We start from the raw sequence: 24,901 nt of genomic DNA on the forward strand, positions 1-24,901 counted from the left end.
CCTCCACCAGCCTCCTCCCGCCGCCTCCCCCCTGCCTCCACCAGCCTACTCCTGCCTCTTGTTGCATTCACTTCTCCTTCACTTGAAAACCATTCCCTGGAACATACAGCTAACATCTGAGTTCTGACCAGACACAGCATTTTTATTTGAGACACAAAATGACTGGAACGAGATGCCTGCTCCCAGTAACTCAGTCCCATGGGGCCGACCCACGGAGACAGCCATGCCCCACAGGACCAACCTTCCAGCACATGCACGGGTGCTGGAAGAGCATGGAGCCACGGGTGGACCACCACAGGGACACGATGGTGTGGCGTAAGTCCTGGCTGAGCCCAGTCCCCCAGGCAGAACAAGGCGGCTGGGCCACGCAGGATGGAGCCGTGCAAGCAAGCAAGGTGCAAGCAAGGTGTTAAGAAACGCGTTCTCATGGGACCTGGGCGGCAGTGCAGGGCAGGAGGCCAGAACGGTGGGCACTGGCCGGCCACCGACAGCCTTCTCTGACCTACCAGAGCTTGGGCATTACCACTGATGCTGTCACTACTTTCTGGAGCTTAGGGACCTCGTTCCTTCCATGCACTGGGCAAAAGCGTGTGAACCCCAGGTGTAAAATGCACATACAACTGGGGGGAATCAGAAGACACAGCAAGGAGCAGGAGACCAGAGGGCCCACTGGCCAGCCAGTACTGGGGAAAGGACACTGCTGACCATGGCAATGGAGACATGCTGGCAAGGGGCAGTGTGTCGCAGCTGCTGGCCAAGCGAGCCAGCAGGAGGTGCCGTCACAGAACCATTCCTCCAGCACAGCCGCCAGGCCAGCATACCCCTCTGCAGCAGGTGGGTGTGGCTACCATGACGGCAGCTGGCGAGGAAGGCAGCGGGAGGCGTGTCTGAGGGACACAGGCTGACACGGTGCATCCATGGGGAGAGGCCAATGGGCGGCAACATGGGTACTGTTCAACCCGTGCCATCAGAGAGCTCATGCACACAGGAGCACAGTCCAGACCCCTGACCATTTCCAGACCCAAGCCAGTTCTCAGACTCAGACCCACTGGCTGAAGGGGAAGCCGTACCATGAGGATAGACTGAGCACTGCCAAGGTAGATGCACAGGACACAGGCTCTCAGGCCAGGGAAGAGACAGCCAGGTCCTGCAAGGTCCCAGCTGATGCTAGCACCATCGTGGCCCACTGGAGTGAGGGCCATGCATCATGTGACAACATGGTCCTGGCCAGAGTCGTCCTCACTGTGGGTTCACCGAGCGTAAATTGAACCCCAGATCATGCCCTGGAGAGAATGCAGAGACTAAGGCCACCTCGGAGGCTTGAAGTATGTGGTGTCAGGTCCCCATGTACCCCTGCAGACAGCAGATGGACCCTGGAGAGTGACCATGGACACCACAAGACGCGTTCCTGCTCACAAGCCCCATTGGCCAGTCTCAGGGCCTGGGCACCTCTGCTGCTGACTTAACATCCTCCAGTGAGGTCTGCACTGTCAGACGCTCTGCAGGACACCATGCTGACCGCCGTGTTGCAGGTGCCCTGCTGTACTTTGTGAGCAAGACGTGGCAAGTGCTCTGGACACTCAGGTCAGACACACCGCCCAGGGGATGGACAACCTCTAGAGACGGGACACTGTGACATCCTCCAAAGTGAGGGACCACGAAGACACACACAGGACTGGGCAATCCTCTTGGGGCCCCATTCACCCCTGACCTGGTGAGGAACAAGGCTGCTGGCTGTGAGTGGAGCCAGAGGGGCACAGCCTGCCGAGCTCTGGAGGAAGCTGGTGGCAGATGGTGATGCAGAGATGGGTGGCCCCAGGGGCACAGACACAGCTCAGACCCCAGAATCCTGGGGCCAGGCCAGCCACCTGTGGCACAAAGGTGTGGGCCACTTGAGGTGACCTGACCATGGACACCAAGTGACCACAACTGCCCACTATGAGCCAAGTACTGTCAGGCCACCGAGGCATGAGGTAAAGTGGCCCCACAGCCACGGGGATGAGGGGGAAAGGGCACACGTGGGAGCGGTCGCCAGCTCCTGGGTCACTCCCCCCCACTCCAACCTCTCCCTCAGCTCACACCCACAGCCTCATGGGGCAGCCCTAGGACCCACTGACAGAGCAGGAGAAACCCGAGCGTGGCTCACGGAGAGGTTAGCCTGGTCTGCTAGCACAAGCTGAAAAGGGACGACAGCCCAGCCCCGCTCAGGGTGGCCCTGAGTCCCCATGGCAAAGCCTCGAGTGTCCACCTATGTGAAGGGGCAAGTGGCCAGAGGCAAGGATATGTACAAACTCACAAGCCCTGGTCAGTGCCCGGGGAGTGAGCTGGGAAGAGTGAGATGCTCCAGGTGGATCTGGGGGCACTAGACGGTCACTGGGGAGGAGGACAGCCCGGCCATGGCGCTGAGCAGCTGGGCCTCCAACAGGGCAATGACTCGCCAGAGGAGAGGCTGTGGGCCCTGCCCCGAGGGCTGGTCTGGCTTCTGACCACAGAACGGACACTGGGCCCCAAGGATTCCACCAGCCCCAGGAGGGCTGGTCACATTAGACCCCTGCTGTCCAGGCCCCAAGGCACATTTTGGCCCTCGTGACGCTACCTCGGCCCAGGGGCCACTCCTCAGTAGAGAAGTGCAACTGGGTGCTTCCGAACCTCCACACATCCCGCCTTCCGGAAGCTTCTAGCCTAAGAAGATGTGGAGCGGCCTATCAGGACATAGTCCTTTATCTTCTTACAGGCGTATTTCAAGGACACGCTTACATTAGCAATGTTTAAATTGAAGCCATGTAAGTGCAATTATAGTTCAGGGAATGAGAGTCTTCAGCATCGAACTTAAGGCTGCACAACACCCTGTTCCGTGAAAAGACACCAGCAGCCCATACAGAGCACACGAATCTACACGGCCGGCCAGGTGCTGCAGCCGGACACCCGAGTCACAGAGTCACACGGGGCTGGGCAGCGGGGGAAGAAGCATAAAGTGCTACATTTCTTAGAAGCAGAAAATCAGTGGGCTGAGATACAGTTGAGCTGCAGACTCAAGGGCTATTGGAGGAGAATGGATTCATCTCAGGTGCAGGGAGTCATCGAATGTCCTGGAGAAAGTGCATCTTGCAGAGGTGTGTCCCTGCACCTTTCCTCCGGAATCACTCACAACACGTTCACGAGGGTCTGTACCCGCACCCTGTCCCAGGAGCATGCCCTTTCCTGCGTGAGGCCCAGTGGTCAGGCAGGTGGGCCCCAAACAGGTGGGTATGGCCTGAGCCTGCCTGCACCCTGGGAGCCTGCAAGGAACGCAGAGTCTCAGGCCCTAAACGACGCCCGGAATCAGACCCAGGGCTCGTGCACACGTGATGCTGGAGGAGCTTCCACGTGCGTACACAGGGCGGCCAGGGCACCGCAGCAGAGGTGAGCAGAACCTGGGAGCGAGGGGCAAGAGGGAGCCGTCCACCAGGGAAGGCAGACACCGCAGGTGTTTCTCTCATACTTCCTAAAACCAGGATCATCACAGTAATTCAAAGACATCTCCACTGAAACTTCAGCAGAGGCATCTGAGCAGTGGACACTGTGACCAGACACCAGCTCTGGGATTGGCCGCCCAGGCCACCCAAACCCCGAGCCACCCATGGCTGAGTGACCCCTAGCCCGAGATGCCCCTCCAGGTCCAAGGGGGCTGGGAGACGCTCCCCATGTGGGGCTCCTGCTGAGCAAAGAATCCTCGCCCAGTGAGTGCCCAGGAGGACTGGTCCTGGAAAAGCCTAGCTCCTGGGGGCTGACTGGAAGCCGTTCTGAAGATGAGAACAGCAATCTGAGGCTGCCCAGATAATGAGGACAATTTTTTTAAAGTGCTGACACACTCCAGCTCTCAACCTGTGTTTTCATGTCCAAGGTGCACAGCTTCTAAAATGCTGTGAAAAACAAACCAAAACAAAACCAAAAACCCCTCTGCAACCATTTGAAAGTAACAAGTGGCACCCAAATCAGAGACAAATTTCCTTCAAAGGAAAACCCCGTGAGTGTTTAGAGACATGCCAGCCACAAGTCACTCTCTGACTGGGCAGTCTCACCATGAACTGACTCTTCCCACCCTAAAGAAAAACCTTAATTTAAAAAGCTGTAACAGCAATTTTATCAAAAGGTAGCGACAATACAGGAAAGGACAGCAGTACTTACACTTGTTGGGTGCCGAACAGCAGCTTCATGTTGCAGCCTCACCCGCTGCGGCATCATCGCATCGTCCTGTGGGAAGAACACACTTTAAACTCACTCAGAGCAACGGCGACAGGAGAGAAGACAGACAACCCGAGAGCAGGACAGGCGACCCGGACGCTGCCCGGTGGACCCATGACCCTGCCAGCTGGGGGGACACACGATGACCTGGATACAGCGGGGAAAACTGAGAACACTGACAACTCCAGCAGGGCTGTCCCGCACAGCCGGCAGGCTGAGCATCCCATGAGCATCTGGGAAGCAGCTGGCATTGCCCAGCGAAGCAAAGATGCAGACACTGGGGCCCAGGACTTCAGCACGGGTACAGATGGTCTCACACGCATGCACCAGAAGACACATGGCAGCGCGGCACTGATCAGGCACAGCCAAGTCCACGGACACAGAGGGGTAAACAGACGGTGCAGCTGCACAAATCCATGCAGCAGTCAGACGAAATGACAGCTCCGCACGAGGTAACATGTTCCAGACACAACGCCCTGTGAAAGCAGCAGGACAAAAGGATACACACAGCACCACTCCACTTATGTCAAGTGCAAAATCAAGCAAAATTAACCATTTTATTTAGGAAATGCACATGTAATGCAAGCTACAAAGAAAAGCAAGGAAATGAGCACCCTGGCAGTCAGAACAGCACTGGCTGCAGGGGTAGGAGGGGCACAAGGTTCCATCCTGACCCAGTGGTGGTCACACAGATATGTGCCTACTAATCTAGCTTTAGAGTGCGTGTGTGTGTGTGCATTATTCTCTAGGTATGTTCTATCTCACAGTAAAACAGTGCTTTAAGTTGATGGAACAATCAAAAAGCTTTCAGCGTTTTACTTAAAGGTACAAATACACCCAATAGGAGAACCAAAGATAATGTCATCGGAGGATATTTGTCTTTAAACTGAGCAATAAGATAAAAGACTTGTATTTGTATCTCTTATTTCTGCAAAATGGCCTTATGAGCAATGTGTAATCAAATGACCTGTGGACAAGTTGAGCTGAGAGGAAATCTGCAGCGAATGCAAGGAGGCAGCAGGAGGCAGGAGGAGAGGGGAGGGAGATGGAGCAGGACGGATGGGGCGGGGGGAGAAGGTACAAGGAGGAGGGGGAGGAGGAGGGGGACAGGGCAAGGAAGGCAGGGACCTGCGCAGGCCCAGCAGCGCCCTGAGCAGCAGGAAGCCGAAGGTGGATAGAAGAAGCTGTCAGAACAGGAGCGGAGAGCCGACCGTGAACTCGCTGCTGTTCCAGACCCAGAGTCCCTCACTGGCTCCAGGAGCAGCTCACAGCCACATGTATGGTCACCCCTGGTTGGGGATCTTAATAAGGGAAACTGAAGAGGTACAGCAGAAGAGGGGGCGGGGTGTAAGGAGGATAAAGAGAAGTTATGCCTCGTTCAACCTATTTCACGCCCCAAAGGGCAGGGCAGAGACAAAAGGGGCGAAGTTTCCCTGAAAGCAAAGGTCTGTTGATCAAACTCTGGAAAAGCAGCTCCTTTGTCTGGCAGCCTCATGCAGGACTCTACAAATTTCTGAGGGTCTCCTTAGCCAGCAGGGCACAGGCCAGCACAGGCCCTAAGGGGTGTTTCACAAAGGGAGCTCGAGAAGCTAAGGGAAGCCCCAGGTTAGGTTAGGGTTGGGGGTCGTCTCTGTCCCACAGCACAACCGCCTCTGGGACCCTGGGCCTGGCAAAAGAAGGACGTGGCCTGCCATTTGGGGTCTGCAGGACCACGGCGCAGACGAGCCCCACAGCCTCCAAACCCAGAGGAGTACCCGGACAACCATGCCTCCCACCTTCTGGCCTCCAGACCCTGCCCTCCATGAGCACACCAGACGTCCACTGGGAGGGGCGCCCCGCACCTTCCCCGAACCAGAGCAGCCCAGTCCTGTACTCGCTGGCCCTCAACGGCAAGTGTCTGCTCAAGACTAAATCGTATTTTCAATTTGCTCACCATTCACAAAACACTCACATTCTCTCTTTTTTGATATTTATCACAATCTTCTACAGTTGGAGACAGAGCAGCTAATATTATCCTCATTTTGTAGCCAAAGAAACCCTAGTTTGGAAAGGTTGCATAATTCACCCCAGGTCTCGTAGCAATTACATGTCTGGGTTAAAATTTGAACACAGGATTAACTGAGAAACCAATTTTACAGTCCGAGGATCTATGCTAAAAGCAAAATTGCCAGAAATTCCTAGCTCTCAAAAACATTCCAGTATCATTTCCCATCACCTCTTCTACCAGAATCTGCTCCCTGCTGGGCGCCTGGATAAAGTCAACATCCATGAGTACAGAGAGAACACTGAGGATGTTTAAGACGCCCGGTGACCACTAAGCCAAGAAACTGAAGGATGAAGGCAGTGAGCACCATTCAAGCCCACAGCGAACAGCACGACAGGCGCCCGACCGCTCCGGAACGCACAGGCACCCTTGACAATGAGTCAGCATTCTGAAAGGGGAAACTTCGCAGAAAGATGGGAGAATGAAGAGGTCTTCATTACATGTGAAAAGCCCAGTGATGTTTTAATAACAAGCCCAGATGTGTTTCTCTGGTGGGCCTGTCCCCGGAGGCCTAGTTCCACCAGTGCCGTCCCAGGAAGGCACCTGCTCTGGTCCAGGCCACCCAGAGGTGCCAAATGCCAAGAGCTGGTCTGAACAAGTCAGCTGGCATTTGAAATGCAAAGGCGAGGGCCCTAAAGGACAGATGCAGAGGCTTATGGAGCATGAGCTACAGAAGCTCGGTCTGCACGTCAGTCTTCATCCCAAGGATATCTGGACACGGACTCTTCTTACTGCAGGAGGAGGTTCAAATACCTCGTATTTGTCTGCCCCAAAGTGTGCAAGACTCCCAGCCTGACTGAAGTTCCATGAAGATAACTGGTTAAGAAACGTTCTTGGAAGCCTAGGGAAAAGAATTTTGATATATTACAAAAATAACACTAATGCAGGGGCCAGCCCGGTGGCGCAGCGGTTAAGTGCACACGTTCCACTTCAGCAGCCTGGGATTCACCGGTTTGGATTCCGGGTGCAGACATGGCACCACTTGCCAAGCCATGCTGTGGTAGGCATCCCACATATAAAGTAGAGGAAGATGGGCACGGATGTGAGCTCAGGGCCAGTCTTCCTCAGCAAAAAAAGGAGGATTGGCAGCAGATGTTAGCTCAGGGCTAATCTTCCTCAAAAAATAAAATAAAATAAAATAACATTAATGCAGAATGAAATATTGTTTCCTTTCTGACCATAAAAACACTGGGTAGAAAAAAGCTAATCTCGTCCAAGAAATGTGGAGTTAAAAGAAACCTGGAGTTTCAAGTCAAGTAGCTTTGAGTGTAGGACGGTCCTGGGAGCGTGTGGCTGTGGACTCCAGGACGACCCAGGTTCAGGCAAAGGCTGCAGGCAGACAGAGGCCCAGGACGGCGAGGGTGCAGGAGAGGCTACTTGCAAATGAAGAAGTGCAGCCAACAGCCAAGAAGGCCTCTCTCTGCGAAGAAGCAGAGTCGGTCTGCTGCTGTTCTTGCTCTTAGTCTCCCTTGGCTTTTAGACGATGTTTGAAGACACAGGTGGAAGTCACCTGGTCATACCCCAACCCTCGCGAGCCACACTCCTAAGGGAGGACCCCGGAGGGAAGAGAAGGGAGCAAACCCAAGCACGCAGGGAGAGCCATGTCCCCAGCACGCGGGCAGGGACACCCGTATATCACCTCCCAACTCTGCTTCCCCAAACTCCACACTACCCAGGAGAAGCAGGTAAGCGCGAAGAGAGTTATCCGCCAGGACTTGCTACTCATCTTGTAAGGCTGGAGCAGGATCCAGACCCAAGTGCAACACCTTCAGGTCCCGCCTGCAGAAGCGACAGATGAGCTACTGAAGACAAACGTGCCTGCTGTGTTCAACCAAGAAGGGGGTGTAAAATAAGAAGTCCTGAAAGCAACAGAGTTAACAGGTAGGGGGAACTGCTGGGCCATCCCAAAGCTACGAGAAGGCACGAGCTGAGAGGAAACAAGCCACTTCTGCCCCGAGGCCGTGAAGGTTGAAAGAAACAGCTAGAATTCTGAACTGTCTTCCCAACACCCCGAGAGGCTGGAGGGGACAGAAATCAGAGCCAGGGGTCCCTCAGGGTTGGGGGTGTGTGGGGCTGTCAGACCCTTACATTTTCTAGCGCAGGCCATGGCAGGCCACCACCCCAAGGCAAGGGGTGTATGGGACACACAGCTAGTGGGGAGCCTCGAGATGGATGCGGTGGTCCTGGGAGGGGCTTCTCCCAGGGCCCCAAGAAGCAAAGGAAAATCCTCAAGGGGATGGATGGTCATCCAAGGCCTGAAACGAGCTCATGGAGACCAGAACCGGGACACACAGATGACCACGACACAAGACAGACATATGAAACAACAGACAACGGAAGACCCCACAGAGCAACCACTGCCAGAACAATTCAGAAAGAGTTAAAAGCCAATAACTGATTATAAACAGACACCAGAAAATATCTATTTAATAAAAAAAAAGGGACAGAGTAAAACAAGAACAGAGGAACAAAAATAACCTGAGACACAACAAATCAAGAGCAAAATGGCAAAATCCAACCATACAAAAATAACAAATGTGAATAAACTCAATCCTCTAAGAATCAAAGGTAAACACTGTCAGATTGGATTTTTAAAAAGCAAAACAGAACAAGATCCACGCATGTGCTATTTACGAGAGACGCCCTTCAGGTTCAAAGACACAGACAGACTGAAAGTAAAAGGACAGAAAGGGATAAAGCACGCAGACTCCACCTACAAGACAGATGAGGTAGCTGCATGGATCCCAGACAACACAGACTCTGAGACAAGAGAACGTCACTAGAGACAAAGAGGGACATCTTACAGCCACAGAAGGGTCACTCCATCAGAAGGATATAGCAACTGTAAATATGCATGCACCTGACAACAGAGAAAAAGAAACAAAAATGGACAGAATGGAAGAGGGAAACAGACAATTCAACAATCAGTGTCGGAGACTTGAATACGCCACATCGATAATGAGAATAAGCAGACAGTCTGCAAGCACGTGAGGGATGAAGTGACAGCATCACCCTGCGGACACCGACCGCAGAGCACCAGCCCAACGCACCACACGCCAGACCCCAAAACGAGGGTCAGAAAACGTTAAAGGACTAAAATCACACAAAGTATGTTCTCCGACCACAAAGAAATTAAGGTAGAAATCAAAAACAGGAGGAAGTTTGGGAAATCTACCATGAACCTATGGAAATGAACATCATACTTCTAAATAGCCAGTGGATTGAAGAAGAAATCATGAGAGAAATCAGAAAATATTATGAGCTGAATGAAATTGAAAACATGACACACAACATGGTGCAGTTAAAGCAAAGCCAGGAGAACACGTTACAGCTGTGAACATCTAGATTAACAAAGAAAGATTTCTTAAAAAACAACAAAAAGAGCAAACTCAACCAAAAGCAAGCAGAAGGAAGACAAAAATACAAACTAGAGCAGAAATCAATGAAACAAAAAAAAGAAAAAATAGAGAAAATCAATTAAAACAGCGGTTGGTTCTTTGAAAACATCAAGAAATTTAACAAGCCTTTAGCTAGACCACAGATCAACAGACTTTTTCTATAAAGGAGCAGATAGTAAATATTTCAGTCTTTGTGGGCCACATACGGTTCCTGTCAATATTCTTTTTTGTTTTTTGTTTTGTTTTTACAACACTTTAAAAATAAAAAGTCCATTTTTAGCTCAGAGGCCACAGAAAAACAGGCTGCCCGTGGGTTTGGCCTATGAGCTGTCATCTGTTGACTCCTGAGCCAGACAGACCAAGAAAAAGAGAAGACACAAATAACTGAAGTCAGGAATGAAAAAGAAGACAGTAGCACTAGCCCACAGAAGTTAAAAGGACCATGAGAGAGTACTATGAAGACCATATGCCAACAAACTAGACAATTTGGATGAAATGGATGAACTTCTAGAAAGACACAAATTACTTAAATTGACTGAACAACAAATATAAAATCTGAATAGATCTATAAAACCAAAAAAAAAAAATTAGTAATTAAAAAATCTCCCCTGACAAAAAAAATCCAAGCTCAGATGGCATGAGTAGTGAATTCTACTGAGGATTTAAAGAAATAATCTCTCACCTTCAGTCTCCCAGCAAATGGAGGAGGCAGGAACACTTCCCACCTCCTTCGGTGAGGCTAAGTTGTACCCAATACCAAAGCCAGAAGGAGACATCACAAGAAAAGAAAACTACAGAACAATATCCCACATGAATGGAGATGAAAGAGTCCCTGACAAAAAGCTAGAACTTACGAAAAGGACCATATACTATGCCAAGTGGGATTTATTCCAGGAATGCAAGGTTGCTTTACCATCTGAAAGTCAATTAACGTCATACAGCATATTAACAGAAAAAAGAACAATCACTACATGACGATCTTGAATGCAGAAAAAGCATTTTACAAAATCTAATGATCACTCGTGATAAAAATTCTCAACCAAGTAAGAATCAAAAGCAACTTCCTCAACTTGACAAAAGGCATCTACAGAAACCCTGCAGTTAATGTCTTAATGGTGAGCGGAGGAAGGCTTTCCCTGAGATGGGGACCAGAGCAGCGTCTGCTCTCATGACTTCTGAGGAGCACCAGGTGGACGGTCTGTCAGCACCATCAGGCAAGAAAGGGAAACAAAGCCATCCAGATTGGAAATGAACAAGTAAAACCGTATGTGTACTTAGAAAATCCTAAAGAATCCACCGAAAACTACTAGAACTAATAAGGTCAGAAAGGTCACAGAACATAAGATCAACATACAAAAACCAACTGTATTTCTATATACCAGCATTGACCAATCTGAAAATAAAATTAAGAAAATAATACATTCACAATAGCATCAAAAGAATAAAATATCTAAGTATAAATTCAACAACAGAAGTACAAGACTTGTACAGTGAAAATTACAAAACATTGCTGAAAGAAGTTAAAAACCTAAATAGATAGGTAGACATCCCATATTCATGGGCTGGGAGATTCAATATTGCTAAGCAATTCTCCCCAAACTGACCTAAAGACCCAACACAATCCAAATCAAAATCTCAACTTGCCTTTTAGCAGAAATTGAAAAAAGGAAGAAATAAGATGGAGGGCTTGCACTTTCTGATTTCAAAACTCACTGCTACAAAGCCAGAGTACTGGCCTAAAGCAAACATGCAGATCAATAATAGAGAACTGGGAGGAGAGAGAGAACTCCGCAATCATGGCTGACTGCAGGCTTCTCCATGGGAAAGGACAGTCTTTTCAACAAACAGTGAGAGGACAAGTGATCACCACATGGAAAAGATGAATGTGGACCCTTACCATACACAAAAATTAATTCCAAATAGATCACAGACTTAAATGTAAGGGCTAAAACTAAAAACTCACACAAAAAAACTTGAGTAAATCTTGGTGATCTTAAATTAAGCAAAGAACTCTTAGAAATGAAAACAAAAGCACAAGAGATAAAAAGGAAATTTGAGAAATTGGGCTTCATCAAAATTTAAATTTTTTGTGCTTTAATTTAGGTACAGATTTAACAAGAAGTGAAAAGACAAGCCAGAGACTGGTAGGAAATATCTGCCAGTTGCACACCCTGCACTGACCAGTGAGGCCCTGAAGACACCACGTCCTTCCTGACACTGCAGGCCTCCCATCAAGTGGCAGAGACAAGTGTTACTGGTGCTAAGTTGAAGGACAGATCCTGACGGAAGTCCTGAGGGCGCGACCACAGAGGAATGAAGACACTGAGGGACAAAGCTCACAGCAGGAGGGGAGCAGTTAAAACCAAGGGAACAGCAAGGACACTTTCTGAAGCATTTCCACCCTCTCCCAGGACTCTTTCTCTGTCTCAAGATATCCTATATTTCTTCAGTTTTTGGAAGAGAACTTACCTAATTTTATTAAGGATACACATGGAAAAAACCTACAGTGTACAACATACCCAACAGTGAAAGGTTTCAGCTCTCTCTTTTGAGACTGGGAAGGAGACAGGAATGGCCATTATCATGATTCTATTAAACAATTTACTGGAGATTCAAGTCAAGAAAAAGAAATATTCAATTTAAAAAAAAAAAGAAAAGACAAAAATTATGGAGAGGGAAAAATGAGTACATAAACAATCCAAAAGAATCTACAGAGAAATGTTAGAATTAAAAGTGAATTTAGCAAGGTTTCTGGATACAAGATTGGTAAGTAAATTAATTCCTTTGTATCTACAAAGTTTTTTAAATGATGCCACTCACAGTAGTACCAAAAAACATCTAATAACCTTCATACATTATTGGTGACAAAATAAAATGGTATAGCCACTTTGGAAAACATTTTGGCAGTTCCTCAAAATGTTAAATGTGGAGTTACCATCTGATCCAGCAATGGCACTCCCAGGTCTACACCTAAGAGAAGTGGAAACTGTCCACACAAAAACTTGCACAAGAAAGTTCACAGCAGCATTATTCATAATAGCCAAAAAATGGAAAAGGCTCAAAAGTTCATCAATTGGCAAATGGATAACAAAATGTGGTCTATCCATACAGTGGACGCAACAATAAAAACAAACGAAGCGCTGACACAGGCCACAACACGATGAACCTTGCAAACATCACGCTAAGGGAAAGAGGCCCGTCACAGAGACCACACACTGCATGCTTCTGTTTATACGAAATGTCCAGAATAGGCAAATCCATACAGACAGAAAGACTAGTGGTTGCCAGGGGTGGGAGTTGAGGAGGGGTGAGGAGTGATTGCTAATGGGTACAGGGTTTTATTTTGTGGTGATGGAAATTACATTGTGGTGACGGTTGCACAACATTGTGAATATACTAAAAACCATTGAATAGTGCACTTTGAATGGTGGATTTTACATGAATTACATCTCAAAAAAGTTGATAAAAACATTTTTAAAAAATGAAATACCAAGGAATTAATTTAACAAAGGACTGTAAGCTCTCTGCTATGAAAACTACATATGGTCATTGAGATAAAGTAAAGAAGACCTAAATAAATTAACGGACACATCTTCTTTGTTGGGAAGACTCAAATATGGTAAAGAAGTCAGTTCTCCCCTAATTGATTATAGATTCAATATAACTCCAAACAAAATCCTCACAGGAGATTTTGTGAAAATTAACAAAAAGTCTCTGACATTTACATAAGAATGCAAGATGTTTTAAAATAGCCAAAAATACTGGAGTCAATAAACAAGAGAATTGATAGTACCAAATTACAACATGGACTATAAAGCTACAATGTGGCATTGGCAGAGCTCTTCACACAGGAAGATATATGCAGGATCAGTAAGCGCCCAATGAACGTTCGACATACACGGTCATCAGAGAAATGCAAACTAAAACCCCAATGAGACAGAACTACACGCACACTACGAAGGCTCAAATTAAAAAGACAGACAATTGCAAGTGTTAGTAAGAATATGGAACAACCGGAACTCTCCTAAACTGCTGGTGAGGGTGTAAATGGTTCATCCTCTTTGGAAAACAGTTTCCAAATTTCTTACAAAGTTAAACATACATGTGTTCTATCACTCAGCAGTTCTATCCCTAGACATTTACCCAAGAGAAACAAACACACATGTCCAAGACAAGACTTGCACACAAGGTTCATTCATGCAGCTTTGCTCATAACAGCCAAACACTGGAAGCAATCTCAACGTCCACCAATGGATGACTATATAGATGAGCAACTTCTGGTTACCCACACACTGAAATACCCTACTCAGCACTGAGAAAGGCTGAAACACTGATGTGAGAAAGAACATGCATAAATCTAAAAATCTTGCTGAGCTAAGAGCCAACCAGAGTGCACACTGGATGATTTCATTTACATGAAGCTCTAGAACAGGAGAAAGAAGAGCCTGAACTATTGAAAGAACAGATATTAGATAATTAGACTACTAATCTAAAGAAATTGCATCCATAGTTGAATCAAGGAGCGGGGGATGACTGCAGAGAACGCAAGGAAACTTTCTGGGGTGATGGAAACGGTCCAAAGTCAACCGGGATGGTTTTTATGCGGGTGAATACACTTGTCAAACTCACTGCATTTACAATTAAAATGGGTGTATTTTATTACATCGAAGTAATATCCCAGTCAAGTTGATTTTTTAAATATAACGTCTCTAATAAAGTATAGTTAGTATTTAGAAAGAAAATTCAATCTGGGGGCTGGCCCCGTGGCTGAGTGGTTAAGTTCACGCGCTCCGCTGCAGGTGGCCCAGTGTTTCGTTGGTTCGAATCCTGGGTGTGGACATGGCACTGCTCATCAAACCACGCTGAGGCAGCGTCCCACATGTCACAACTAGAAGGACCCACAACGAAGAACATACAACTATGTACCAGGGGGCTTTGGGGAGAAAAAGGAAAAAAATAAAATCTTTAAAAAAAAGAAAGAAAATTCAATCTGAATTCACACCATGATGCTTTTAAAAAATACCATTAGTTCTGGGTTGACTGCATAAGCTCCATAACGACACCACCAGAAATGTCAGTACTACGCAATACCGTCATCTCCAAAATGCACTGTGCTCACTGTTCTAAGTGTTCTTCCAGAGCCTATCAAGGCATATATGTCCTATAGCCATAACTACAGTGTAAGAACACAAAAATAATTTAGAATCAAATACATAATTCACTAAATACACACAAATCCAAGTTGTGCATTTTCCTCTGCTGACAGCTCCTCCAACAGAACCCAGACCCAAGTGCCACCAGGCCACATGCCCTCCCTCCTGGAGCCCCGCCACTTCCCCTGCTCTGACCCATGCTCCGCCCCTTCCCACCTGAAGCCACGCCCCTTCTTTCCTGGAGCTCCGCCCTAGGCTTCCAGCTCTGTCTCAGGGGAGGGGAGAATGGAATTCCCTTTAATTGCAGGAGAGGACAAGAAGAATCCTCTCCAACCAGCAGCAAGAGATTGGGCAGGCAGGAGGAGGCGCATAAAGGGAATCTGGGCAGGCAGACACTGCCTGGAGCAGCCCGGTTTTGAGCAGGACTGGGGTCCGTCCAGAGTGCATGTGGGTAGAGCAGGCCATGCCCTTCCCAGGGCAGATTCCACGCCCATGTTTCCGTACAACTTTTGCTGCCTGTTCTGCAAGTCCAAGCCTCGGCTGGGGCTCTGCACAGCCAGGTCCCCTCTAGCCCAGCAAGTCCCAGTGACACGGAAGGCAGCAGACAGAAAGGCCTCCTCTCTCAGAGCCCACGGTTTAGTAAGACAGAGGGATTGGGACAGGAGCAGTAAGAGCTGGACACTGTGATGGGCAAGATGAGGGGAGGGCGGTGGGCTCGGAACGCCGTGGATCAAGCACCTGGGAGGCAACACCAGGCCCAGCCCAACCCACCCTGAAGCTGGGGAAACACAACTCCTTCCCAGGGGGAAGGCCATCCTGCCCAGGGCTGGCTGCACAAGAACCACTCTGAAGCTTGTTTTAGCAGAGTCTGCCTGTGAGATCTGGAGTCTGTCTGCCTGCAGTGGGTCCCAAATCTGAATTTCCAACCAGCTCGCTCCCTGGGCAGAGGGTTTTGGAGCGAGTGCTCTGGAGGAACAGCTGAATGAATGCCCAGGCCATCCCCCTTTCCTAAGTTTTAAAATGAAAACACTCTACGCAAAATACATTTCAAAAGCCCACTACTGTCTGAGGCATCAGTCTCTTTAAAAAAAATCAAGTTTAGTGGCTTTGGCAAGAAGAGCAAAAGCTTGCCAAGGACCACACACTATGGTGCCAAAAAAGCAAAGGAAGATGTCTCGTGTACCTGACTGAAGCCACCTGGAAGAAGTGTGAGCATCTCCACGTGGAGATGCCTCAGGGCGCACATTAGCCCCCTCCTCAACCATCTCTCTCTTTCCTCTGTTCAAGAAAAGCCTTTTTGAACATGAGAGTCAGGAACAGGAATATCTCTTCTTCCAAAGAACAAACATAGAAGCGTCTATACATACACATCTTTACTGATTTGCAGCTGCTCATCAAATAAAAGATCACCCATCCTTCCACCTTGTCAATTAAAGGCATCATCTGCTTCTTGGCAGATGCAACGTGAGCCTTTTTGGGAACACTCGCCCCTAAAATCATGTGGCCCTGCTCCTCAACCAGCTAAAACCACTCCGGGTCTCGGGTCTGAAACACAAGCCCACGACTTTTTCTCAGGAAAGAGGAGAGAAAGGGCAGAAAGGAAAGGGAGTGTGTGTGTCTGGTGAGGGAGAGGTGGGCAGTGCTGCCACCCAAACCGCTCCTCCTGGCGGCCCCTGCCTGGTGGCAAACCCCACAGACTCTGAGGAACCAAAGTCTGCAACCCAGCTTCCCAGGAGTGACACCACCTGCCCGGCTCACAGGGCACCAACACACTCAAAGTGGCTGTTTGTCTGCAAAACGATTCCTACAGAAAACTTTGAGTTTTCTGTCAATTGTTTACTTCAATGGAGGGGAATGTTTGTTCACCACGATACAACGTTGAAGACAGAGTGAAAATATGACTTCTAACATATGGCAAAAGTGCCTTTGATCTGAAAACAACTGAGTTCACCTCAATTACAGACACACTCACGTGAAACGTGTGCAATATCCTGCTCACCACCAGCTACGAGACAGGAGAAACACCTCAGGGACAATGAGGACAGCGGTGAGATGTGAGCCTGGAGGGTGCAACTCAGGGTCTGGGTCCCCACGTGCCGCACCTCCCCTCTCGCACGCCTCGTGGGGCTTCCACGCTGCTTTCGCTGGCAGTGTCAGGGTGAGCGGCTCCTCTCTTGCTCGGCTCCTCAGCGCCTGCCTGGGGGACTGGGAAAGCAGCGCCACAGGCTGGCACGTCCCCAGCCGCCGTGGCTCCCAGACCTCACATGTATTGTAGCAGATTCTGCACAGCTGACACCAATGTTCTCCTCTGCATGACCCCAGGCTAAAACTGGCAAGTCACACATAAGACTCAGGGGCATGTGATGCAGAGACGAGGAAAAGCAAACTCCTCACTGGCTGCAACCTCTGTGTTTAGTCAGTTACCGGCCAGGGTGCCACTCCAAGTACTGCAAGAAGAACACCATGCAGGAGCCTCTTGGCAACCACCACACCCTGCAGCCAAGTGCTTTGCCCACGAGGCCTCCAAAGTGAAGTGTGAGGTCTCATGCTGCACTCCCAGGAGGTGCATGGTGGGAGGTGTCAGTCCCTTTCCTTCCGTCTCGACAGTACCCCCTCCCCAGAGGCACCCAGGAGACCCGGCAGGGGAGCAGGAACACGAACCCCGAACCACTACATCAGTTGACATTTCTACTTTCTTGCAGTTTGGACAAAATGTCTGACAGCAAAAGAGGCTGAATCACTTCCCCAGTCACCTGCAAATCGGTCACTTAAAAGATCTTCCTCCCCCTACGGATTCTGTGCCAGCTCCTTCTGCCTCATGGAGAAAAAGCCAGACCGTGTGAAGGGAGACCTGGAGGTGCATGGAGGCTGGGCACGGCGGGACGTGGCTGGACACAGGGGCCTGTTATCTTCCAGAGCCAAAGGTGGACAGGGGTGGACACAGAGCCAATGACGTGTGGGTCAAGATGGTCCGCCCCTGCAGGTGAGCTCCCCGACATGCCCGGTGGTGAGGCAGCCTGTGGACACCCCAGCCCAGGGCCACCTTCTCCCCACAAGCACCACCTCCTCTGTGCCCCACAGCTGCAAGACTGGGCCACTCAACCATCTCATCAACGTCAGATGTCAAAACGCTTCTGCTCTTCTCCTTGGGAAGCTCGGAAGAGAAGAGACCAACAGATTCAACAGACCCCACGAGCACGCACAACTGTATCCTTCATATGAATCCTCCTGGGGCCAACTTAGCAACAGCTGCTGAGCTGGGCCGCCTTCCAGGCTGGCATCCCCGGTCTCAACTTAACCTGTTGGAGGTGGTCTGTTGTTTTTGTGAATAGTTGCAGAACACTGTTTCAGGACCACAAGGAGATGCCAGCAGAGCTCACACCACCAGACAAATGGCAGGTGTGGGTGGACAAGCTCCCTCACAACCCTCCACAAATTCCTCGAATCCCTAAGTGAGGCGAAATTCATAGGATGACGAAGCCTACTAGGTATACAACCCTGTTCAGTGTAGAGACTGGGCTTTCTGCTTGGAGGGAATGGGGGGGGACGGTCCAGGCAGCGGACCCCACTATGAAATGAAGAGGACTTTGCAAATCTAAGTGTGTTCATACACATGCTCTGAAAGTAGGCTATGAGGGCTGAGTCTGATGGCAGCCTCTCGTCCTCGATGTGGTTGGTGCCCTGGATAAGGTCGGCGAGGCCCTGTGCCGCCCTCCCACGGTCAGAGCATGGCCTGGGCCACTTTCTGCAGCCAGATAAGCAGATACTGCAATGCTAACGGAAGAGGGACTAGGAGGACAACTATGACACTGCAACACGAGGCCAGAGATGAGCTGCTGTTCCCGCCAACCCAACCAGACACCTTCTCTAAGCACACGGGCCAGTCTGAGGGCAGCGGAGGCCACAACTGTCCAGGAGCTCGAGGAGGGGGCAGCAGCAGTCCCAAGACTGGGACTCCGTGCCCAGGGTCTGCAGATCTGCAGGTGCCCTGGGGAGGGCTGGCATGCCCTTTGTGCACCAGGAAGACACCCCCAGATCTTCTGCCAGGAGGACTGAGGAACGGAGAAGCCGGCCAAGTAAGTTTCTCTTCACCCGAGGCTGGCAGAGAACCGGCCAGAAACCGAGGACACCTGGAATACAGGCCTCCCCCAGGGTCCAGCCGAGGCCACCCCCTCATGGATGGAAGGGCCCGGACTCAGGAGAAGAGACCCCACACATCCTCGCACACCTGCCACCACGGTCCCAGAAAGTTTGGCCCAGCCTCCAAGGGTGCAGAGAGCCATAAACAAACGAAGTCAACCATCAGCGCATCTAAGAGGACCAAGGAAGGAGAGCGAAACAGCAGCCCCCAGAGCTGCTGGAGGAAAAGACAAGGAGAGGAGTCTTTTCTCACAGACACCCTAATACAAAGGAGGAGAGGCTTCCTGGAACTGAAAGCAAAGTATGTGACTCGGGAAAGCAATGGATGAAATAGCAGGTGCTCACGGCTCCCAGGGGAACCAACGGACTGGAAGGTCGACTGTCAGACGCAAAATTACAAAGAATCGAAAAGAACAAACCATAAGACCTAACATTCAAACACAAGAACCCCAAGAGGAAAAGACACGATAAAAAAGAAGAAATTAAGAGCCAATGCAGCCATGAAAAAGAAGGAAACCCTGCCATTGCGACAACACAGATGGACCCTGAGGATGTTAGGCGAAGTGAGTTAAGTTGGAAGGAGAAAGAGGAACACACACGCTCCCACTTACGTGTGGAACCTAGAAAGCAAAACAAACGAACAACAAGTCAGAACAGACTCAGACTCAGGCACAGAGAACAACCTGGTGGTCAGGGCGGATCAGGTGAGAGCATGAGGAGGCACGAACTCGCAGTCCTAGGAGAAACAGTCACGGACGGATGCACAGCATACGGGCAGTCACTAACACCGTAATAACTTTGCATGGCGACAGATGGTTGCCAGACTGGCGTGGAAATCATCTCATAATGTACATAAATGTCGAATCACCGTGTTGTACACCTGAAACTAAGATAACATTGTGTCAACTATACTTCAATTAAAAAATCAAAAAAGGAACATGGAGCCAGCCTGTGGCCAAGTGGTTAAGTTCACCTGCTCCGCTTCAGCGCCCCGGGGTTTGCAGGTTCGGATCCCGGGTTCGGACATGGCACCGCTCATCAAGCCATGCTGTGGCAGCATGCCACATACAAAATAGAGGAAGGCAGGCATGGATGTTAGCTCAGCAACAATCTTCCTCACCCCAAAAAAAAGAACAAAAAAATGTATAATTATTAAAAACTACATTGGCATATGGAATTACTTAGTGGAAAAACAAAATAAATAGAATACAAAATTATATATTATATTAAGCTTACAGGTATATAAAAATTCTGTGCATATTTGAATAAAGTCCATAATAACAATGGAAAAATAAAAATAATGTAACTATGGAGGATGAGAACATAAGACAATTTATTTTCCTTTTCAAAAAGTGTTTTTGAAATACTAATATTATTTTGCAGTTTTAAATACAAAGTAAGAGCTGATCTCCTTTCCTGGAAGTCAACCTCTGAGTCTGCGCCTGGCTCTCTAATTTGCGGTCCTCTTTCCAGAACTTCAGAGTTGGGAGCCTGGAGCCCCTGTCTGGGCTGGACTCGGCTTCTCTAGTGGGCCTGCAGCAGTTCCCTAAGCTCTCTGTCCCAGTCTCCCATCTGGAAGCAGGACTAGAGCTGCACCCACCCAGTGTGTGGAGACGAGCAGACGGTGTTCCGCACGCAGGCACTGAGGGGCCTGGGTGGGCAGGAAGTGCTCGGGACGGTCACGGTTGTTGTTGCTGTTGTTCTCTGTCGGAGGATTTGAACAGGACGTCCCGGTTCCTGAACACAAAAAGAGCTAATATAGAAAAACCTTATTTGAGAAAATCTTGAGTCTACACTTTGAAAGAGCTCGCCAAATTCCAGGCATGACTCCTGACACACACAGAAAAATTCTCAAACTCCAAGAATATGGAAAAAAAATCTTATAAATCTTCAGTAACAAACTGTTTAAAAACCAACAAATCCCAACTGACACAGAAAAAGCACTTGACAAAATCCAACCCCAATTCTTGATAAAAACTCTCAGAAAGTCAGGGACAGAGGAGAACTCCTCAACTTGACACACAGCAGCTACCACTGGAGCCATGCGCACCAGCCAAGGGCTGAACACCTGCCCTCGGGTCAGGAGGAGGCAGGACTTGTGCTCTCCCGTCCTTACTCAACACAGGACGAGAAGCTCCAGCCAGGGCAGTCAGCAAGAAGGGGAAATAAAAGGCAAACAGATAAGAAAGCAAGAAATAAAATGGTCCCTGTTTGCAGACGACATGACTGTCTCCCTAGAAAATCCTCAGGAATCTACCAAAAACCCCAGTGAGTGAGTACTGCAAGAGCAACACAGAAAAATAATCACATTTCTATACACTAACAATGAACACGTGGACACAGAAATTAAAAACACTATGTCCATTTACAACTGCTCCAAAGAAAATGAAAGACATCAGCGCAAACTTAACAAGATCCACAAACGATCTGTATCCTGAAAACTACAAAATGCTGATGAAAGACACTCAAGACCTAAATAAACAGAAACAGCCTTCCCCTAAGCTTTGCAAAACACATTTTTAGGAAAGGCCATGGACAGCCCCTCCTAAGCAGGAACTTCCTGAGACGACGGTGCCCCAGATACACAGCGTGCCATGTGTCGAGTGTCCTCTGTCTGAAGGCCACAGGCCAGAGCCTCGCCCTCATGTGGGAGAGCGCCAGCCCGCTCGCACAAGCACTCCTCCAACAGCAATTCCCCGCTTCGCCTCTCGGTCCTACAGGGTCTGTTCCTGAGGATTCCATCTCCCAGAGGGAAGAGCAAGCCCCCTCCTGCTCCGTGAAACATCACTGACGGACACTCTGGAGTAGCTGGGGTCTGTGTGTGACTCCCTTTCCTTCAATATGGACATTCTCAGACCTCTGGGACTGAGGGCGACACCAAGGTCATCACAGGAAGGCCCTTCTGACATCTCTGAAAGTCACCTGTTGGCTTCCAGACAACAGCGTGCAGGACAGACACTGAGTGAGCACAGTTCCCTAGAGGAGCTGTGTTATGGCCAACGGGTTCTAAAAGCTCATTTGTAAAGAGCCTAAGGAAGAAACTCAGAATATCGTCTTCCCTGCAAATAGCGCCACAAAGGATCACTGGGTTCCCAGGTAAGTCCATAAAAGTATCTAATTCACTCTAACTTAACTATTTAAAGTTAAACACAGAAACCCAAAACTCCATTCATTCATTCAACAAATATCTACTGAGTACCTGCTATTTGCTGCGCATGGTCCAGATGCTTCAGAAACATCTGAAAAACAGGCCATAATCCCAACTGCACACAGCTGACACTCTCAGAGAAGGCAGACAGAGAAGAGGACAAGAGACGCAGGATATTAAAGGTGACACACTGTGACCGACCTCAAGTGCTGGGGTAGGCTCCCCAGGTGCAGGTGGATCCCCCTACCCACAAAAGGGAGAGAACATCGCTGGGAAGCTGGAGGGGAGGCCGGGCCAGGCAGGGCACGAGAGAGGCAGCAGAGCACAGGCAGCAAGGGGCGTGGGTGAGGGCAGCAGGAGGCGAAGCAGCCATTGTCAGGGAGAAGCGGAGGCCACGGGGCCAACGTCGCTCTGTGGGTCTGTTTTGTTTACTGCCACACCCGGCACATGGCAGGTCCCGACTCACAGAATGAATGAACTCCAGTACTAGGAGGGCACAGAGCTGGGTCTCCACTGATGTCATCACTCCTAACAAAATAAATCCTGGATTCCAAAGATGGTCACCAGGCTGCACCCCAGGTGGCTAACAAGTCAAAATGGACCCTTGGTGCCCCGTGAAGGGGCCTCGCAAGCCCATTCTTCACGCACAAACGTTCCATTTTTTTTGTACAGTGTGTGGTCAAGTTCTGGACTTGGTGCAGCCCTGGCACCACGGCCTGCTGAGTCAGAACACAGCAGTTACACTCGGCACCCTGGCACCATGGCAGACCATGATCGTCTTCTCCCGACCAAGGACATGCTGAGGCCTGTTCCCCACAGACCCAGACGCACCCTCCAGGAAAGGCTGGGCCAAAGGAGAGGCAGTTATGGGAGCACTCGTGAGGGCCACACACTGAGCTCCTGCTCCCCATGGCGTAACCGCGACACGTGGCACACGCCACCTTTATCAAGCGATCGGAGAGCATCATCAGGAAGGGGGCAAGTCAAAACCATATGCCCCCGCAGAGGCCACGAGAAGAAGGCAGCACCCTTCTGAGACATTCTGGACAGAGACACATGGCCTAACGCTGCCACAAGGAAAGCGCAGACAGATCGAGTTTTGAGGGGCATTCACGAGAGAAGTGCCTTGGACTCTTCGAAAACATCAAGATGAGGAAAGTCAAGGAGGGGCTGTGCAACGTTCCAGACTGAGGATGTGAAAGAGACAGGACAAGTTCTGAGCAGCGTCCTCTGGTGAAACTCGAACTGGCTGGGCGTAATGTCCTGGCTCTGGGTCGGAGAAGACATCCCCCGTCGCAGGAAACACACACTCAAGTGCCTGGGGTGACGGACGCAAGGCTGCTCACAAAAACAGAGTTCTTTGTACTATCCTTGCAACTCTTCTCTAAGTTAGAAAGAGAAAAATGTGTAAAAAGATGCAAACACATGTCAGGAGAAAAGGAAACTGACATGGCCAATCAACATAAGATGGTGCTCATCACAATTCGTGATCAGGAAGCACAAATCAAGACACAGTGAGGCCCTGCTTTACTCCCGTCGGCCGACAAAAATTTAAGAACCTGACAACACGACGTGCTGGAGAGCCATGGGTCCACAGATGATCCCACAGGGCCAGGGAGGGCTGATGTCTGCAGCCACCCGACAGCATCTCTCCTTCGATGAGCTCGCCTGTTCCCTGAGGCCTGGGAATCCCACTCTGACATGACCCCGGGAGGAACTCTTCTGTGAGTAGCACAGGAGCCGCGTGCAGGAGTGCTTGCTGCAGTGCTGTTCACAGAAGCAAAGACAGACCAAACACCCGCCAGCAGCAGAGTGATGAGTAAGGCAGTATGTCTGCTTGTGGAACACTGTCCCACAGACAAGTGAACTGCAGACAGCGGTAAACAGGAGAGAACAGAAAGTCTGGAATAAACCCACACTGACGCGGCCAGTTGAGTTTCAACAAAGGCATCAGGGCAACTCAACAGGGAAAAGCAGTCTCTTCAACAAATGGTGCTGTGCCTGATCATCCACACACAAAAACCAACCTCGATTCCTACTTGACAAGATACGTGGAAATTCACATGAAACGGATCTAAATATAAAAGTAAAAACTATAAGCTATTGGAAGAAAAGATAAGAATAACTTCTCCTGTGGAGCAAGCAGAGATTTCTCAGAAAAAAGATTTAATTATAAGAAAAAAAATCAGTAAATTGGATTTTATCTAAATTTAAAACTTCTGCTCATCAAAAGACACCACTAAAACAGGAAAAGGCAAGCCACACACTGGGAGAAAATAGTCACAATACATACATCTGACAAAGGACTTGTATCCAGAATATACCACAATCTTTTACAACTCATTAATAATAAAAGATTCAACCAAATTTTTTAAAAAACAGGCAAGAGATCTGAATAGACATTTCATAAAAGAAGATTTAGGAATGGCCAAGGGACCCATGGAAAGGTGCTCAGCATCACTAGCCATCAGAGAAATGTGAATTAAAGCTGAAACGCAACACACTTCACTTCTGCGAGGACGGTCAAAACCAAGGCTGAAGACACCGACACTGGCGAGAAGGCGAAGCACAGAGACCAACGGTGATCTGCTCACACGATGGCCAATGAGAAAGGACACCACCACAAGGGGTCCTGAACGAGCATGGGGGAGGGGAGCTGGGCTCCGTGAGGCTCACGCACACGACTTCAAGCAGGGGCAGGCTGGGACGTGGTCCTCCATCCTCCTCTCCTCCTCTGACAGTGGTCGGTGGTCCTCCATCCTCCTCTCCTCCTCTGACAGTGGTCTGTGGTCCT

The 24,901-nt window shown here is 49.3% G+C and overlaps 1 protein-coding gene across 3 annotated transcripts in view; it reads right to left on the reverse strand.

Annotated features, from left to right (window-relative positions):
• The window catches only part of B3GNTL1 (UDP-GlcNAc:betaGal beta-1,3-N-acetylglucosaminyltransferase like 1), a 134,357-nt gene that overhangs the window by 88,585 nt on the left and 20,871 nt on the right, over positions 1-24,901 (reverse strand). Inside the window, exons 4-5 of one of the 3 annotated variants that reach the window (XM_046676429.1) lie at positions 20,560-20,696; positions 4,168-4,233 (exon numbers count right to left, since the gene is read on the reverse strand). In XM_046676429.1, the coding sequence (XP_046532385.1) occupies positions 4,168-4,233; positions 20,560-20,696 (203 nt within the window). The remainder of the gene's footprint in view (positions 1-4,167; positions 4,234-20,559; positions 20,697-24,901) is intronic. The other 2 variants (XM_046676430.1, XM_046676431.1) reach the window with 2 other exon arrangements.

The sequence above is a fragment of the Equus quagga genome, chromosome 11 (assembly GCF_021613505.1).
Source record: "Equus quagga isolate Etosha38 chromosome 11, UCLA_HA_Equagga_1.0, whole genome shotgun sequence".
In the NCBI taxonomy this organism is placed as follows: Eukaryota; Metazoa; Chordata; class Mammalia; order Perissodactyla; family Equidae; genus Equus; species Equus quagga.